This window comes from Pseudophryne corroboree, chromosome 3, assembly GCF_028390025.1.
Source record: "Pseudophryne corroboree isolate aPseCor3 chromosome 3, aPseCor3.hap2, whole genome shotgun sequence".
NCBI classification, from domain to species: Eukaryota; Metazoa; Chordata; class Amphibia; order Anura; family Myobatrachidae; genus Pseudophryne; species Pseudophryne corroboree.
The window spans coordinates 735,711,989-735,732,580 of record NC_086446.1 but is presented as its reverse complement, the minus strand read 5'-3'; the positions used below and the strand labels follow the sequence as shown (position 1 = coordinate 735,732,580).

The following is a 20,592-nucleotide window of genomic DNA, read 5'->3' as shown; positions in this document are numbered from 1 at the left end:
TACTAAGCCAACCAAATAACTGCATAGTGTGTAACTAGCTTAATACTGTCCAACCTTCCAGACAAACTAAACCACAAGAATTCCGATTAAGTCTAATTGTTTCTACGCAGGAACACTGATCCTCACCTTTCATATTTAGGTAGTGGGAAACACCTTGGCATGGCTCATATTGGCATCTTTGTTCTTGGTGTGCCTGAATTTCTTGTTTGGCTTCATCAACTGTGTATTGAAGTTCAAATGAGGGGCTTGAGGTTTGTGCCTCTGGTTTATCCTGGGAGGAATCAGGTATAGCTAGAGCTGTAGGCTTCCTGATACAAGTATTGGCTGGCTTCACTGGGGGGCCCTTAATTTTGAAGGACGTTGTTGACTTATAAATTCTTTGGTTGGCTGCATGGTATTGACCAAGAGGAAGATAAAAGAACCTATATACGTAATAAATAGTTCGTGGAAAATTCTGATTCCTTTTTATGCAGACAACGGAGCTAAACAGTTTGTGATTCTTGTTGCCGTCGCTTTCCTTTAATCCTACGTGATTGGCCTCAACATTTGAAATGATGCCAGGCTGACAAAAAAGTTCCTGAGACTGAAGGAATCCAGAAGGCTTGAAACTCTGGCTATAATAATCTCCGCTATCTAAATATCTACATTGCTGATCATGTTCATCTGACGAAACAGGAGCCTTCATTAATAAGTCATTACTTCTGCACAGAGAAGAAGCTGGGTCACTGCTAATTTCCTTTGGAGCGTTGCTTAAAGATGCAATATATCTTCTGGCTGTAATTGTAATAGAGGAAAATCCTTTTCTCGTATCCAGACTGTGTTTTTCCCTGGCAGGATAGATGTTTGCTCTACATGTTGCTTTATCTGAGGGTGTTTGAATCTCTATTTTGATAGGAAGTGGTGTGAATGTTCTGTTAATGCTGACTGAATTGTGATTAACCAGAGATTGCCGCGTACTGAAAGCTTTAGGTTCAGTGATCACAGAAAGTGAGGAAAGATGCCTCCTATCGTCTTCAGATTCAGGCTCATCAATCATCTGCGAAATGAGGAGGGATAAAGTCAGTTAAGAAGTGTGAAATCCAAGAAATTTCTGCGGGAGGAAAAGAATTCAAATTATTCAAATGTTATGTTGTAAAACACATCTTTTTTTTAAGTTTTTGTTTTTTCCATTTCCATTTTTGTGGATGAAATGAAATTGTGTAATTTGAATATAATGCACACGGCAGGACAACGACTCCAAAATAAATAATATCTAAGCCTTTCAAAAATTGTAGCCCTTGACTTATGTTTTTTTTTTAATAGTTAATGTTGTTAGAAGTGGATTGTGCAGCCTCCAACAAAATCATTCCTCTAAGGAAACTTTATTCCTTAACCTTAACCAATATGGACACCAATAGTTTATCTGCGTATGCACGGCGCCATCTTGGTCATGGTTTGGTTTGTGCAATCCGGCTTCTGCAGGGCCAAGGTGACCTTCAGTGAAGCCTAGTGTACAGTACCAAATGGATGAGTATTACTGCCATCACCTGTGCATTCTTTGAAACGCTTTCTCCAGTCTCCACATGGGCAAGTCTTCATTGGATAAAAAATGTGTATGCACTGCAAAGGTTAATTTTGTTAGGAGCATTCTAAGCATGCCATAATGATTGATTATTGTATATACACCCTTATCTATAATCATACACACTGTAATTAATACACACACACTTTATACCCCATATGTATGCGCATGTGTGCACATTTTCCGATAAGTACATTATGGATTCACCTACCTTGTAGGACACTGGGCACTACTTCCTCAGCTCCATCTAAATACACCACCCACCTTGCCTGGATCCATTGAGGGAGGTGTAAGGTCCATGAGACACTTGAGATTAATCTGCTCTTGAACGTAACACCTACTGTTTTCCTAAATTAACCTATGCTGTGTTAATTTAATAACATAAAATGTTTATTTTGTATCAGTTAATTAATTAAGCCCAGGTTAACAAGTTAATAAAGTGACTGCTAAGTCCTTTAGCAGACATACAGTATATCTCCTAAATGAAAGGGGTTAGGTAGATGTCTCCCATCTGACCATTGTTCAAACGAGCTTAAGGATTCTTTTGTGCTACTTGTAAAGAACAAAAAGCTGTTTTTTTATTGTTTTTTACTAGATCAACTAATTAAAAAAATCAATGCAGCTAAAGTGCACGCAAGCATGAGCAACGCTAATACCGTACAGGAAATTGAGTCTAGAATATATGTTGACAGTTTACTTTTGTAACGTTCTCCTCTAAATCAGATGGGGTGTAAGGATCAGAAGAGACTGGAGCCGCTGGACCTGACTTTACGGCTGTTTACTAAAACACTATGGGGTTTATTTACTAAGTAACGGCACTTGTCGGTAGTTCTGGCCGCAGGATTTAAAATGGCAATATGATTTTTATTTTCTGCAATGCAGCAGAAATAATTATTTTCTGTGTTATTTTCCTATATATGTGATACATCTATTTAACAAACTGTAGGTAATATATAAAATAATTGCCATTTGTTTTTTTTGTTTTTTTCTTCTGTATGAGGGTTCTTTTTTCGTAAATCATTTTGAACACAAAAAGGACCTGAGCCTGTTGACATAGCACATCCCACCATCCAAGTTCATGGGCAGCACACAATTTAAATTAGGCATGTGCTCGGATCTCCACATTTTGATTTTAGCAAAATCATCCTCAGAGTTTTGGTTATGGGGTCGGATGTAATGAAGTCATAGTTGGCCGGAGGTGCTGGTTCTCAGCTTAAATCGGACATGATTTCAAAGCGGCAATTATGTGCAAGTCATGGCTTTGCCTTGTTCATATTTGCCACTTTTAAAAAACGTCCTGCATCTCCGGCCAACTCAGTTTTCATTACATCCCACCCATGGTTTCAGTACCACCATCAAATGTTTTGGTTCAGATTCAGTTTTGGATTTCTTTAAAGTTGATAAAAACAACTAACAGGACAATTCAGAGTTGTTAGTAAACCAGAAAAGTTAGCAATTGGGCAAAACAATGATGCACTGCAGGTGGGGCAGATGTAACATGTGCAGAGAGATTTAGTTTTGGATGGGGTGTTTTCAAACTGAAATCTAAATTGCAGTGCATAAATGAAACAGCCAGTATTTACCCTGCACAGAAACAATATTACCCACCTGAATCTAACTCTCTCTGCACGTTACATCTGCCCCACCTGCAGTGCATCATGGTTTTGCCCAATTGCTAACTTTTTTGGTTTGCTAACGAACATGAATAACCTCCTAAAATCATGTAATTTGGACCCTTTTTGTTCCTACTGTATTATTAACAAATAACATTAATTTCCTGTCATTTGCAATGTGAAATTGCACCTTGAGTCATGAGGGAGGAGGGACTTATATGCCATCAAAAACAGGCGGGATTAGTTTTGTAGATCTGAGAACCAGCCTTGCGAATGACCCAACCTTACATGGCCGCAACTAGAGGGAGTGGTGGTGGTGGTGGTGGGGGGGGGTTACTATAGGGGCAGGTGATCACCTAACAGTCCCTCCCTATGCAGCAGTAGCTTAGAGCCGGCGGAGCTCAAGTTCCAGACTCTACTAACTGCCGATTAACAAGGAGCCAACAACACCGCATTTCTGTGATGCAACTGATAATAAACTAAAGCTCCCAACAGAGCTTTCAGTTTCCTCTCTGTAGTGTGCGGAGAAGCTCACTCAAGCTGCCGGAGCTGCACTGCTGTCTTGACCTTGCTCCTCCTCTCCCAGATACTGCACTCACTGTCTGCCTGCTGAGTGCCATGAGTGAGGAGCCCTGCAGATGTCCACAGTGGGTAAGTGTACTTTGCTGTGGATGGGGGGCTCAGGGGGGCAGCTGTGGGCATGAAGTATATAACGGCACCACTGCAGGCATCTGTATGAGCAGCAATACTGCAGGCATTATCTGTATGAGCTGCCATACCGTGGGCATTATCTGTATGAGTGGCAATACTGTGGGCATTATCTGTATGAGTGGCAATACTGCAGGCATTATCTGTATGAGCTGCAATACTGTGGGCATTATCTGTATGAGAGGCAATACTGCGGGCTTTATCTGTATGAGCGGCAATACTGCGGGCATTATCTGTATGAGCTGCAATACTGTGGGCATTATCTGTATGAGTGGAAATACTGTGGGCATTATGTGTATAAGTGGCACTACTACTGTGGGCATTATCTGTATGAGTGGCAATACTGTGGGCATTATGTGTATAAGTGGCAATACTGTGGGGATTATGTGTATAAGTGGCAATATTGTGGGCATGTGTATAAGCGGCAATACTGTGGGCATTATGTGTATAAGTGGCACTACTACCATCGGCATTATGCGTATAAGCAGCACTACTGCTATGGGCATTATGTGTATAAGCGGCAATACTGTGGGAATTATGTGTATAAGTGACACTACTGCTATGGGCATTATGTGTGTATTAAGAGAGAAAAGAAAGACTCTGTGTTGGGGCACACTTGAAATGTAGAAATTTATTAAAATTTAACTTTTAATTTCATTTAACAAAAAAAATCTAGATACAAAGAATCCGCACAAGAGATTATCAACTCTTGGATTAGTATAGTTATCAAGAATAAAGATAATCGTGAGATTCAAATAATCAAATTTGAAGCACCTAAGGTGAAGAAATTAAGAACATTGGAGTCCCTGATGGATATCCAAAATGATGGAAACAGAGGCACAAGTAAAAATAATTTAGAATTATAATGTAGACCAATTCTAAGTGCCTTCTGTTACTGGAGGTCTCCTGGTATGAACTAATTCGCTACATGATAGATCCAAAGATAGAAGAAAAAAATACATTTTTTGTATCTCAAAGAGAGAAGGTAAGGGTCAGGGTTAGATACTAACGCTTATAGGTGGTCATTCCGAGTTGATCGCTGCCAGCAACTTTTTGGTGCTGCTGCGATCAACTAGTCCACGCCTATGGGGGAGTGTATTTTAGCTTAGCAGGGCTGTGATCGCTTGTGCAGCCCTACTATGCTAAAAAAGTTTCAAGCAGAAGAAGACTAGCCCTGGACATACTTACCCTGTACGACGATCTCTGCGATGCTGGAGCCAGCTTTGATGTCAGACATCCGCCCTCCGTTCCGCTGGACACGCCTGCGTGAATGAGCAAATATTCTCTGTAAAGCGCTACGGAATATGTGTGCGCTATATAAATAACTGGTAATAATAATAATACATGATGCTGGCATGCTAAATCTGAAAGCATTCAGTAGCAATAAACCGAAAGTATCTTTCTGAAGTGCTGGCAGGTTGAATTAAAGTGCATTCCAATAGTGCAATAGTTCAGCTCCACTAAGCACAAACGGCCATTTCACCAGGGGACACAGTGAACAAGCCACCCCCGGTGAAACGTCCGTTTGTGCTTACTGGAGCTGAACTGTGCACAGTTCATACCACATCCTGGTATCTCCTGGTATCGTATATATGGGACTTTTCAGTTATTATTATTTTAATGCTGCGGTGATCCAATTCCTTTTAAGACTCTCTTATGTTAGAAGGTCTGTCTGGTTTTTGTTGTTATGGTAGTGCACTATTGGAATGCACTTTAATTCAACCTGCCAGTACTTCAGAAAGATACTTTCAATTTATTGCTATTGAATGCTTTCAGATTTAGCATGCCAGCATCATGTATCCCTATTTAATATCAATAGCTGATTATTAGTTATGCGACCACTTTCAGCAATTTTGCATTAAGTAGTGAGTAATTTGCAAACTGAAATTTAATACTGTAACTTTTTGTTATTCCTGACCGTTTGTCTTTTTAATGTCCAAAACCAATCTGTCACCATTTTTTTCTACCTGTACCATTGAATGTTCTCTAAAATCAACATGCTAGCTAGCATGTTATATCCCTATTCAACATTAACAGTTTAGACAAGCTACCACCTTCAGCATCTTCGCTCTAATTAATTTGTAACCGCTATCTTGCACCAAATCTTCATTCAATAGGTAAGTTATTTTAGTGTTCCCTTTATTTTTTTGAGCAGTGTATACATATATATATATATATATATATATATATATATATATAGACAAGAGTCCAGCGGTGTGGAGGAGCACTCATCCGGTCAAATGATTTCCAGCAACTTAACTTTTTTACAATAACTTTATTTCAGTCGAGATTCGGCTTTTTAAGTCGACGTTTCGATCCTCAATTTAGGATCTTTATCAATAATATATATAGATAGATAGATAGATAGATAGATAGATAGATAGATAGATAGATACAGTAGATATATACACACAGAACTGTACAAAAGGTTTAGGCAGGTGTGGAAAAAATACTACAACGTAAGAATACTTTCAAAATAGAAGTGTAAATAGTTTATTTTTATCAATTAACAAAATGGCAGCTATGAATTGTACAGTACACTGGCGCTAGACCTTATAGATGACCCCTCCGTTAAATAGGAGTTCGTGAATCCTCTGTTAATGGAATGTTACAAGACCTATTACAAGACCTATTCCAAACAATATACAATAAATGATAATTTATTTTCACAGATAAAAAATAACATTAATAAAATAGCCAATAAAACATGAAACATCCATAATTACATATGTGGACAGTACAGGTGGGACTATTTCAATAAGGTGGCTTGTGCAATAAATCAATGGAGATCTCTCACCATAAATCAGCCCTGCGGTGGGCTAGCTTTATATAAAAGCAGATATGCTCCAAGGCTGAATAGCCTGGCACCACCGCAGCAAGTTATATTCTGCTTAAAAGTCCTCCCATTACTCCTCACATTACTGTGGTTGTATGTCCATCCTTTATTATATATCAATTAACAAAATGCAAATTGAATGAACAGAAGAGAAATCTAAATCAAATCAATATTTACCTTCAAACCAGCATCTTAGAGAACTTACCACAGATCTTCTGTGGATGTAGGCTTGCTCAAATACTTCTGTCTCTTCATGTTCTCCCAGACAGACTTAATGATGTTGAGATCAGGGCTCTGTGGGGACCATATCGTCACTTTCATGACTCCTTGTTCTCCTTTACACTGAAGATACTGTAGTTCCTAATGACATTGGGCGTATGTTTGGGGTAATTTTCCTGCAGCCGAATAAATTTGGAGCCAGTTAGATGCCTCCCTAGTAGTATTGCATGATGAATAATTATCTGCCTGTATTAAAGCACAAAGAAACGGGCAACGTTGAGGACCATAGATGCAATGGTCGGCCAAGGAAACTTAGTGCATTAGATAAAAGACATATCATGCTTACTTCCCTTCAAAGTCAGAAAATGTCCAGCAGTGCCATCTGCTCAGAACTGTCAGAAACCAGTGGGACCCAGGTACACCCATCTAATGATCAGAGAAGTCTGGCCAGAAGTGGTCTTTATGGAAGAATTGCAGCCAAAAGCCATACAGTACCTTCGACGTGGAAAGAAGGGCAAGCGAGTCAACTATGCACGAAAATTTAGGAACTGGGGTGCAGAAAAATGCCAGCAGGTGCTCCGGACTGATGAGTCAAAATTTTAAATATTTTGCTGCAACAGAAGGCAATTTGTTCACCAAAGGGCTAGAGAGCGGTACAATAATGATTTTCTGCAGGCAACAGTGAAGCATGGTGAAGGTTCCTTGCAAGTTTGGGGCTGCACTTCAGCAAATGGAGTTGAGTATTTGGTCAGGATTAATGGTGTTTTCAATTCTTAGAAATACAGGCAGGTACTTATCCATCATGCAATACCATCAGGGAGGCTTCTGATTGGCTCCAGATTTATTATGCAGCAGGACAACGACCCCAAACATACAGCCAATGTCATTAAGAACTATTTTCAGCATGAAGAAGAACAAGGAGTCCTGGAAGTGATGATATGGTCTCCACAGAGCACTAATCGTAACTTAATTGAGTCTGTCTGGGATTACATGAAGAGACAGAAGGGTTAGAGCAAGCCTACATCCACAGAAGATCTGTGGTTAGTTCTCCACAATGTTTGGAACAACCTACATGCTGAGTTCCTCCAAAAACTGTGCAAGTGTACCTAAAAGAATTGATGCTGTTTTCAAGGCAAAGGGTGGTAGTCACACCAAATATTTACTTGATTTAGATTTCTCTTCTGATCATTCACTTTGCATTTTGTGACTTGATAAAAAAATAAACTACAGGTTGAGTATCCCATATCCAAATATTCCAAAATATGGAATATTCCGAATATTTTGAGTGAGAGTGAGATAGTGAAACCATTGTTTTCTGATGGCTCAATGTACACAAACTTTGTTTAATACACAAAGTTATTAAATATATTGGCTAAAATGACCTACAGGCTGTGTGTATAAGGTGTATATGAAACATAAATGTATTCTGTGCTTATACTTAGGTCCCATCGCCATAATATCTCATTATGGGATGCAATTATTCCAAAATACGGAAAAATCCGATATCCAAAATACTTCTGGTCTCAAGCATTTTGAATAAGGGATACTCAACCTGTATTAACGCTTCTATTCTTGGAAGCATTCTTACTTTGCAGTATTTTTCCAGATCTGCCTAAAACTTTTGCACAGTACTCACTAGGGCCTGATTCATACCTGATTGCTGCTTTGCACAGCAGGCGATCAGGTACTAACTGCGCATGTGTATGCACCACAATGCGCACGCACGTCGGACAACAACAACGGGCAGATCGCACGGGTGTTCGCAAGGTGATTGACAGGAGGAGGCCTTTTGTGGGTGGTAACTAAACGTTTATTGGAAGTGTCCGGAAAAACGCAGGCGTTCCCAAACATAGTAACTAAGGTTGAAAAAAGACAATTGTCCATCGAGTTCAACCTATTTGTGGTCTCCTATGCAGTCTTATTATAGGACTAGTTATTTTTATATTAGGACTAGTTATGTTAACTATAATGCGGGCCTACGCACAATAACCCTGAATATTTTTATCTAATAGGAATTTATCTAACCCATTCTTAAAGGTGTTGACTGAGTCCGCCATTACTACTCTCTCAGGCAGGGAATTCCAAACACGTATTGTCCTTACTGTGAAAAAACCTTTTCGCCTCAAACGTTTTCATAAAATTTGATGGCAGATAAGAACCACTTGGCCCATCTAGTCTGACCCCTTTTTTTATCCTTTAGGTAATCTCAACCCTTTTTGAACTTAGGGGGTAATTCTGAGTTGATCGCAGCAGCAAGTTTGTTAACAATTGGGCAAAACCATGCGCACTGCAGGTGGGGCAGATATAACATGTGCAGAGAGAGTTAGATTTGGGTGGGTTATATTGTTTCTGTGCAGGGTAAATACTGGCTGCTTTATAATTACAGTGCAATTTAGATTTCAGTTTGAACACACCCCAACCAAATCTAACTCTCTCTGCACATGTTATATCTGCCCCCACCCCCCACCCCCGCAGTGCACATGGCTTTTCCCAACTGCTAACAAATTTGCTGCTGCGATCAACTCAAAATTAGGCCCTTAGTTCTTTGTAAGGATATTCATCCAGTATGCCTATCCCAAGCATGTTTAAATTGCTCTACAGTCTTAGCCTCTACCACCTCTTATGAGAGGCTATCCAACTTATCCACTACCCTTTCTGTGAAGTAATTCTTCCTTACATTTCCCTTGAACCTGTCTCCCTCCAGTCTCGGTGCATGTCCTCGTGTTCTAATACTTCTCTTCCTTTGAAGAATGTTTCCTTCCCTCCTGACTTTGTTAAACCCTTGGTATATTTGAAAATTTCTATCATGTCCCCCCTTTCTATATATATATATATATATATATATATATATATATATATACATATATATACAGGTTGAGTATCCCTTATCCAAAATTAAAAATCACACATTTTTGGTTCCCCTCCTGAGATAATGACACATATACATATAGATTATATTATATATCTTTATAATAGAGATGTGCACTTGAAATTTTTCGGGTTTTGGGTTTTGGTTTTGGGTTCGGTTCCGCGGCCGTGTTTTGGGTTCGACCGCGTTTTGGCAAAACCTCACCGAATTTTTTTTGTCGGATTCGGGTGTGTTTTGGATTCGGGTGTTTTTTTCAAAAAACCCTAAAAAACAGCTTAAATCATAGAATTTGGGGGTCATTTTGATCCCAAAGTATTATTAACCTCAAAAACCATAATTTCCACTCATTTTCAGTCTATTCTGAATACCTCACACCTCACAATATTATTTTTAGTCCTAAAATTTGCACCGAGGTAGCTGTGTGAGTAAGATAAGCGACCCTAGTGGCCGACACAAACACCGGGCCCATCTAGGAGTGGCACTGCAGTGTCACGCAGGATGTCCCTTCCAAAAAACACTCCCCAAACAGCACATGACGCAAAGAAAAAAAGAGGCGCAATGAGGTAGCTGTGTGAGTAAGATAAGCGACCCTAGTGGCCGACACAAACACCTGGCCCATCTAGGAGTGGCACCAGGGACGTGCGGTGAGCTAAATGGCTCAGGAGGCATTGGCTGGCATCAGAGCCAGATGTACATGCAATATATGAGCCAAAAGGTACATCTGGGCATTATAAACAGGTGCAGCAGTAAAAACTCCTGGAAATTTGGTGAGTTTTGATTACAGATGTGCGGAAAGGTTAGGCAGGTGAGGCATTGCCTCACCGGCCATAGACTTTTTACTCCAGAGTTTTAACTATAAAAATGATTAGAATAATGCAAAGAAGATATTTCAAACATATTCTTTGTATTTTTCATATACTTTATACAGTCAAACCTTTGACACAAACGTTAGTATGACAGGAAAGGCTCTGCCTCACCTGCCTCACCCCACCGCACGTCACTGGGTGGCACTGCAGTGTCACGCAGGATGGCCCTTCCAAAAAACACTCCCCAAACAGCACATGACGCAAAGAAAAAAAGAGGCGCAATGAGGTAGCTGTGTGAGTAAGATAAGCGACCCTAGTGGCCGACACAAACACCGGGCCCATCTAGGAGTGGCACTGCAGTGTCACGCAGGATGGCCCTTCCAAAAAACACTCCCCAAACAGCACATGACGCAAAGAAAAAAAGAGGCGCAATGAGATAGCTGTGTGAGTAAGATAAGCGACCCTAGTGGCCGACACAAACACCGGGCCCATCTAGGAGTGGCACTGCAGTGTCACGCAGGATGGTCCTTCCAAAAAACACTCCCCAAACAGCACATGACGCAAAGAAAAAAAGAGGCGCAATGAGGTAGCTGTGTGAGTAAGATAAGCGACCCTAGTGGCCGACACAAACACCGGGCCCATCTAGGAGTGGCACTGCAGTGTAACGCAGGATGGCCCTTCCAAAAAACACTCCCCAAACAGCACATGACGCAAAGAAAAAAAGAGGCGCAATGAGGTAGCTGTGTGTGTAAGATAAGCGACCCTAGTGGCCGACACAAACACCTGGCCCATCTAGGAGTGGCACTGCAGTGTCACGCAGGATGGCCCTTCCAAAAAACACTCCCCAAACAGCACATGACGCAAAGAAAAATTAAAGAAAAAAGAGGTGCAAGATGGAATTGTCCTTGGGCCCTCCCACCCACCCTTATGTTGTATAAACAGGACATGCACACTTTAACCAACCCATCATTTCAGTGACAGGGTCTGCCACACGACTGTGACTGAAATGACGGGTTGGTTTGGACCCCCACCGAAAAAGAAGCAATTAATCTCTCCTTGCACAAACTGGCTCTACAGAGGCAAGATGTCCACCTCATCATCATCCTCCGATATATCACCGTGTACATCCCGCTCCTCACAGATTATCAATTCGTCCCCACTGGAATCCACCATCTCAGCTCCCTGTGTACTTTGTGGAGGCAATTGCTGCTGGTCAATGTCTCCACGGAGGAATTGATTATAATTCATTTTAATGAACATCATCTTCTCCACATTTTCTGGAAGTAACCTCGTACGCCGATTGCTGACAAGGTGAGCGGCGGCACTAAACACTCTTTCGGAGTACACACTTGTGGGAGGGCAACTTAGGTAGAATAAAGCCAGTTTGTGCAAGGGCCTCCAAATTGCCTCTTTTTCCTGCCAGTATAAGTACGGACTGTCTGACGTGCCTACTTGGATGCGGTCACTCATATAATCCTCCACCATTCTTTCAATGGTGAGAGAATCATATGCAGTGACAGTAGACGACATGTCCGTAATCGTTGTCAGGTCCTTCAGTCCGGACCAGATGTCAGCATCAGCAGTCGCTCCAGACTGCCCTGCATCACCGCCAGCGGGTGGGCTCGGAATTCTGAGCCTTTTCCTCGCACCCCCAGTTGCGAGAGAATGTGAAGGAGGAGATGTTGACAGGTCGCGTTCCGCTTGACTTGACAATTTTGTCACCAGCAGGTCTTTGAACCCCAGCAGACTTGTGTCTGCCGGAAAGAGAGATCCAAGGTAGGTTTTAAATCTAGGATCGAGCACGGTGGCCAAAATGTAGTGCTCTGATTTCAACAGATTGACCACCCGTGAATCCTTGTTAAGCGAATTAAGGGCTCCATCCACAAGTCCCACATGCCTAGCGGAATCGCTCCCTTTTAGCTCCTCCTTCAATGCCTCCAGCTTCTTCTGCAAAAGCCTGATGAGGGGAATGACCTGACTCAGGCTGGCAGTGTCTGAACTGACTTCACGTGTGGCAAGTTCAAAAGGTTGCAGAACCTTGCACAACGTTGAAATCATTCTCCACTGCGCTTGAGACAGGTACATTCCACCTCCTATATCGTGCTCAATTGTATAGGCTTGAATGGCCTTTTGCTGCTCCTCCAACCTCTGAAGCATATATAGGGTTGAATTCCACCTCGTTACCACTTCTTGCTTCAGATGATGGCAGGGCAGGTTCAGGCGTTTTCGGTGGTGCTCCAGTCTTCTGTACGTGGTGCCTGTACGCCGAAAGTGTCCCGCAATTCTTCTGGCCACCGACAGCATCTCTTGCACGCCCCTGTCATTTTTTAAAAAAATCTGCACCACCAAATTCAAGGTATGTGCAAAACATGGGACGTGCTGGAATTTGCCCATATTTAATGCACACACAATATTGCTGGCGTTGTCCGATGCCACAAATCCACAGGAGAGTCCAATTGGGGTAAGCCATTCCGCGATGATCTTCCTCAGTTGCCGTAAGAGGTTTTCAGCTGTGTGCGTATTCTGGAAACCGGTGATACAAAGCGTAGCCTGCCTAGGAAAGAGTTGGCGTTTGCGAGATGCTGCTACTGGTGCCGCCGCTGCTGTTCTTGCGGCGGGAGTCCATACATCTACCCAGTGGGCTGTCACAGTCATATAGTCCTGACCCTGCCCTGCTCCACTTGTCCACATGTCCGTGGTTAAGTGGACATTGGGTACAACTGCATTTTTTAGGACACTGGTGAGTCTTTTTCTGACGTCCGTGTACATTCTCGGTATCGCCTGCCTAGAGAAGTGGAACCTAGATGGTATTTGGTAACGGGGGCACACTACCTCAAGAAATTGTCTAGTTCCCTGTGAACTAACGGCGGATACCGGACGCACGTCTAACACCAACATAGTTGTCAAGGCCTCAGTTATCCGCTTTGCAACAGGATGACTGCTGTGATATTTCATCTTCCTCGCAAAGGACTGTTGGACAGTCAATTGCTTGGTGGAAGTAGTAAAAGTGGGCTTACGACTTCCCCTCTGGGATGACCATCGACTCCCAGCAGCAACAACAGCAGCGCCAGCAGCAGTAAGCGTTACACGCAAGGATGCATCGGAGGAATCCCAGGCAGGAGAGGACTCGTCAGAATTGCCAGTGACATGGCCTGCAGGACTATTGGCATTCCTGGGGAAGGAGGAAATTGACACTGAGGGAGTTGGTGGGGTGGTTTGCGTGAGCTTGGTTACAAGAGGAAGGGATTTACTGGTCAGTGGACTGCTTCCGCTGTCGCCCAAAGTTTTTGAACTTGTCACTGACTTATTATGAATGCGCTGCAGGTGACGTATAAGGGAGGATGTTCCGAGGTGGTTAACGTCCTTACCCCTACTTATTACAGCTTGACAAAGGCAACACACGGCTTGACAAATGTTGTCCGCATTTCTGGTGAAATACTTCCACACCGAAGAGCTGATTTTTTTGGTATTTTCACCAGGCATGTCAACGGCCCTATTCCTCCCACGGACAACAGGTGTCTCCCCGGGTGCCTGACTTAAACAAACCACCTCACCATCAGAATCCTCCTTGTCAATTTCCTCCCCAGCGCCAGCAACACCCATATCCTCCTCATCCTGGTGTACTTCAACACTGACATCTTCAATCTGACTATCAGGAACTGGACTGCGGGTGCTCCTTCCAGCACTAGCAGGGGGCGTGCAAATGGTGGAAGGCGCATGCTCTTCACGTCCAGTGTTGGGAAGGTCAGGCATCGCAACCGACACAATTGGACTCTCCTTGTGGATTTGGGATTTCGAAGAACGCACAGTTCTTTGCGGTGCTTTTGCCAGCTTGAGTCTTTTCAGTTTTCTAGCGAGAGGCTGAGTGCTTCCATCCTCATGTGAAGCTGAACCACTAGCCATGAACATAGGCCAGGGCCTCAGCCGTTCCTTGCCACTCCGTGTGGTAAATGGCATATTGGCAAGTTTACGCTTCTCCTCCGACAATTTTATTTTAGATTTTTGAGTCCTTTTTTTACTGATATTTGGTGTTTTGGATTTTACATGCTCTGTACTATGACATTGGGCATCGGCCTTGGCAGACGACGTTGCTGGCATTTCATCGTCTCGGCCATGACTAGTGGCAGCAGCTTCAGCACGAGGTGGAAGTGGATCTTGATCTTTCCCTAATTTTGGAACCTCAACATTTTTGTTCTCCATATTTTAATAGGCACAACTAAAAGGCACCTCAGGTAAACAATGGAGATGGATGGATACTAGTATACTTATGGATGGACGAGCGACTGCCGACACAGAGGTAGCTACAGCCGTGGACTACCGTACTGTGTCTGCTGCTAATATAGACTGGATGATAATGAGATGAAATCAATATATATTATATCACACTAGTACTGCAGCCGGACAGGTAGATATATTTATTATGTAATGACTGATGACGGACCTGCTGGACACTGTCAGCTCAGCAGCACCGCAGACTGCTACAGTAAGCTACTATAGTAGTATGTATAAAGAAGAAAGAAAAAAAAAACCACGGGTAGGTGGTATACAATTATGGATGGACGAGCGACTGCCGACACAGAGGTAGCTACAGCCGTGGACTACCGTACTGTGTCTGCTGCTAGTATAGACTGGATGATAATGAGATGAAATCAATATATATTATATCACACTAGTACTGCAGCCGGACAGGTAGATATATTTATTATGTAATGACTGATGACGGACCTGCTGGACACAGTCAGCTCAGCAGCACCGCAGACTGCTACAGTAAGCTACTATAGTAGTATGTATAAAGAAGAAAGAAAAAAAAAAACCACGGGTAGGTGGTATACAATTATGGATGGACGAGCGACTGCCGACACAGAGGTAGCTACAGCCGTGGACTACCGTACTGTGTCTGCTGCTAATATAGACTGGATGATAATGAGATGAAATCAATATATATATATATAATATCACTAGTACTGCAGCCGGACAGGTATATATATTTATTATGTAATGACTGATGACGGACCTGCTGGACACAGTCAGCTCAGCAGCACCGCAGACTGCTACAGTAAGCTACTATAGTAGTATGTATAAAGAAGAAAGAAAAAAAAAACCACGGGTAGGTGGTATACAATTATGGATGGACGAGCGACTGCCGACACAGAGGTAGCTACAGCCGTGGACTACCGTACTGTGTCTGCTGCTAATATAGACTGGATGATAATGAGATGAAATCAATATATATTATATCACACTAGTACTGCAGCCGGACAGGTAGATATATTTATTATGTAATGACTGATGACGGACCTGCTGGACACTGTCAGCTCAGCAGCACCGCAGACTGCTACAGTAAGCTACTATAGTAGTATGTATAAAGAAGAAAGAAAAAAAAAAACCACGGATAGGTGGTATACAATTATGGATGGACGAGCGACTGCCGACACAGAGGTAGCTACAGCCGTGGACTACCGTACTGTGTCTGCTGCTAATATAGACTGGATGATAATGAGATGAAATCAATATATATTATATCACACTAGTACTGCAGCCGGACAGGTAGATATATTTATTATGTAATGACTGATGACGGACCTGCTGGACACTGTCAGCTCAGCAGCACCGCAGACTGCTACAGTAAGCTACTATAGTAGTATGTATAAAGAAGAAAGAAAAAAAAAAACCACGGGTAGGTGGTATACAATTATGGATGGACGAGCGACTGCCGACACAGAGGTAGCTACAGCCGTGGACTACCGTACTGTGTCTGCTGCTAATATAGACTGGATGATAATGAGATGAAATCAATATATATTATATCACACTAGTACTGCAGCCGGACAGGTAGATATATTTATTATGTAATGACTGATGACGGACCTGCTGGACACTGTCAGCTCAGCAGCACCGCAGACTGCTACAGTAAGCTACTATAGTAGTATGTATAAAGAAGAAAGAAAAAAAAAACCATGGGTAGGTGGTATACAATTATGGATGGACGAGCGACTGCCGATACAGAGGTAGCTACAGCCGTGGACTACCGTACTGTGTCTGCTGCTAATATAGACTGGATGATAATGAGATGAAATCAATATATATTATATCACACTAGTACTGCAGCCGGACAGGTATATATATTTATTATGTAATGACTGATGACAGACCTGCTGGACACAGTCAGCTCAGCAGCACCGCAGACTGCTACAGTAAGCTACTATAGTAGTATGTATAAAGAAGAAAGAAAAGAAAAAAACCACGGGTAGGTGGTATACAATTATGGATGGACGAGCGACTGCCGACACAGAGGTAGCTACAGCCGTGGACTACCGTACTGTGTCTGCTGCTAATATAGACTGGATGATAATGAGATGAAATCAATATATATATATATAATATCACTAGTACTGCAGCCGGACAGGTATATATATTTATTATGTAATGACTGATGACGGACCTGCTGGACACTGTCAGCTCAGCAGCACCGCAGACTGCTACAGTAAGCTACTATAGTAGTATGTATAAAGAAGAAAGAAAAAGAAAAAAACCACGGGTAGGTGGTATACAATTATGGATGGACGAGCGACTGCCGACACAGAGGTAGCTACAGCCGTGGACTACCGTACTGTGTCTGCTGCTAATATAGACTGGATGATAATGAGATGAAATCAATATATATATATATATAATATCACTAGTACTGCAGCCGGACAGGTATATATATTTATTATGTAATGACTGATGATGGACCTGCTGGACACAGTCAGCTCAGCAGCACCGCAGACTGCTACAGTAAGCTACTATAGTAGTATGTATAAAGAAGAAAGAAAAGAAAAAAACCACGGGTAGGTGGTATACAATATTATATATATATTATATACAATTATATATATATATATATATATATATATATATATATTAAACTGGTGGTGACTGGTGGTCAGGTCACTGGTCACACTATCAGCAACTTGCAAGTAGTGCTCCTAAGCAGACAATCACAATATATATTATACTGGTGGTCAGTGTGGTCACAATGGCAGTGTGGCACTCTGGCAGCAAAAGTGTGCACTGTACGTTATATGTACTCCTGAGTCCTGCTCTCAGACTCTAACTGCTCCCCACTGTCAGTGTCTCCCCCACAAGTCAGATAATATACAGTCACACTATCTATCACTTCAGCAAGTAACTAGTACTCCTCCTAATGCTCCCCAAAATTACTACTGTGTCTCTCTCTACTGTCTCACTCTCTTCTCTATAAACGGAGAGGACGCCAGCCACGTCCTCTCCCTATGAATCTCAATGCACGTGTGAAAATGGCGGCGACGCGCGGCTCCTTATATAGAATCCGAGTCTCGCGATAGAATCCGAGCCTCGCGAGAATCCGACAGCGTGATGATGACGTTCGGGCGCGCTCGGGTTAACCGAGCAAGGCGGGAAGATCCGAGTCGCTCGGACCCGTGTAAAAAAACATGAAGTTCGGGCGGGTTCGGATTCCGAGGAACCGAACCCGCTCATCTCTACTTTATAATATAACTATATATACACATAATATATAATATATATGTCATCTTCTCCGTAGGAGTCCCAAAAATGTGGGATTTTGAATTTTGGATAAGGGATACTCAACCTGTATATATATATATATATATATGTTTTTTTAAGAACTTCCCAGATAAATGGTTTCCAGATAAAGTTCCCATCCTTGTATTATTATTTTTCCTGCATAGTGATTACGTTCTAGTTAGTTCTAGGAGTATTTTTAAGGCAAATTGGTCTATAAAGAATATACTGCCAAGGAGGGACTGTGGTATAACTTTATCATTGGGGCTAATATTGAGGCTTCCAAATACTAAGATTTAAAAGATAATGGGAATCTCTGTGAGTTTAGACACAGTTACAGTATTTTCATTATATTTCTTTTGTTTACTGGGCCCGTGAGCATATAGTAATGAGTGTTTTAAGCATTAATTAATAAAATATAAACTGATGTCCATGTTTAGGTAAATATTTCTGCTGCAGTGTGATTAATGCTTGTATCACTACGCTTGAGATGTGATGCAAACTGCTAATAAAATTAAATTTTCTGAATTCAATTACATTTAAAGTCCAAACACTTGTGCTATTAATTTTGGGAAGACTTAAAAGCTCTGTAAATATTCTTACATATTATTATAAGCAAGCTTAATATTGCTTATTACTTTGCTAGTAAACACTGTGGAGTGCAATGGTTAAAAAGCTGCAACACTGCACCGTGGCCCTCATTCCGAGTTGTTCGCTCGCAAGCCGCTTTTCGCAGCAGTGCACACGCTAAGCCGCCGCCCTCTGGGAGTGAATCTTAGTTTAGCAGAATTGCGAACGAAAGATTTGCAATATTGCGAAAAGATATTTCTGTGCAGTTTCTGAGTAGCTCGAGACTTACTCTTCCAGTGCGATCAGTTTAGTGCTTGTCGTTCCTGGTTTGACGTCACAAACACACCCAGCGTTCGCCCGGACACTCCCCCGTTTCTCCAGCCACTCCCGCGTTTTTCCTAGAAACGGCAGCGTTTTTTCAAACACTCCCAGAAAACGGACAGTTTCCACCCAGAAACACCCACTTCCTGTCAATCACACTCCGATCACCAGAACGAAGAAAAAACCTCATAATGCCGTGAGTAAAATACCAAACTTCTTAGCAAATTTTCTGGGCGCAGCCGCAGTGCGAACATTGCGCATGCGCAGTTAGCGGAAAATCGCTGCGATGCGAAAAAAATTAACGAGCGAACAACTCGGAATGAGGGCCCATATGTATAAAATCTCCTTTTGATTTTACTAAACGGTTGGTAGATCATAAGACTACCAGGGGTACAAGCAAAATAGGGGCCCTTATCCTAGAGAATGAGAAGAAGGATATGATCATAACTCCAACCCGCTTTTTCTAGGTCTGTCCCACCCACGGGATGCAGTCTCCCACAGACGGGTAAGGAATGGGTGAATAGATGCTGTGTGCATAAGCATGGCATCTATTCACAGTGTCAGGAGAGCCTGGGCATGCCTCAACAATGACGGGAACAGGGGTGCCATGAAGCCCCACCCCCTTTCCATGAGTCCCCACCCCCTTTTCAGTCACAGCTGTTTGAAATATGACAGTGAGCTGATTGGTTGGTAGTTTATCTCCACTTTATCACTCTCCAAGGCTTAGTACATCTGCTATGATGTCTGCTTTCAATCAGATCTAATACTTGTGTCAGGTTGGTAATTATGACATTAGTGTTTTGCAGTGATGGGTATTGTGGAGTAGGCGGGTAGCAGCCACTTTAAAGTATGTTTATGGAGAGAAGACAAATGTTTACACTAGAGATGCGTGCTGATCCCCGTGTCTTGGTTTTAATTTTAATTCGGCGACGAGTTTTGATTTCGCCAAAACCGCTCTCAGGTGTTTTGGCGAAACCAAAACAATTTTCAAAATTGATAAAAACATAAAAAAAGACATAATTTTGGCCTTTTTTGTTCCTACAGTATTATTAACCTCAACAGCATTAATTTATTTCCAGTTAATTTTGACCACCTCACAGCTGGTAATTTTGTTTTCATCAATATTGGCCTAAAGCTGCAGCGAGCTGGCTAGTTACTGAGCGACAGAGCATCGGCACAAATACACGGCAGTTTATAGCACATCTATGAAACATTGCCTCAGAGCAGTGTCAGAAAAGAAAAGTGTCACAAGATGGAATTGTCCTTGGGCTTGCCCACCCACCCTTATGTTGGACATTAAAAAGGATGAGCACAGTGTAACAAACCAAGCACTTCAGTGACAGGGACTGACACTTATGGCTGAAGTGCTTGTTTTGTTTGGGCCCCCACCAACAAATTTTTGGAAGGTCTACACCAATCACTAATGAGAAGGTTGATGATGAGGGTGTTGGTGGTAGAGATTGCCTGGGCTGGTCCAAACTGCTGGTACAGATGTGTCGTCCTATGTTGAGGCTGCTATGCATAACCATGCACGCTTCTGCCAT

The 20,592-nt window shown here is 42.2% G+C and overlaps 1 protein-coding gene across 1 annotated transcript in view; it reads right to left on the bottom strand.

The window, feature by feature from the left end:
- The window catches only part of C3H10orf90 (chromosome 3 C10orf90 homolog), a 392,649-nt gene that overhangs the window by 189,492 nt on the left and 182,565 nt on the right, over positions 1-20,592 (bottom strand). The window contains exon 3 of the mRNA XM_063963768.1: positions 127-1,036. Within this exon, the coding sequence (XP_063819838.1) occupies positions 127-1,036 (910 nt within the window). The remainder of the gene's footprint in view (positions 1-126; positions 1,037-20,592) is intronic.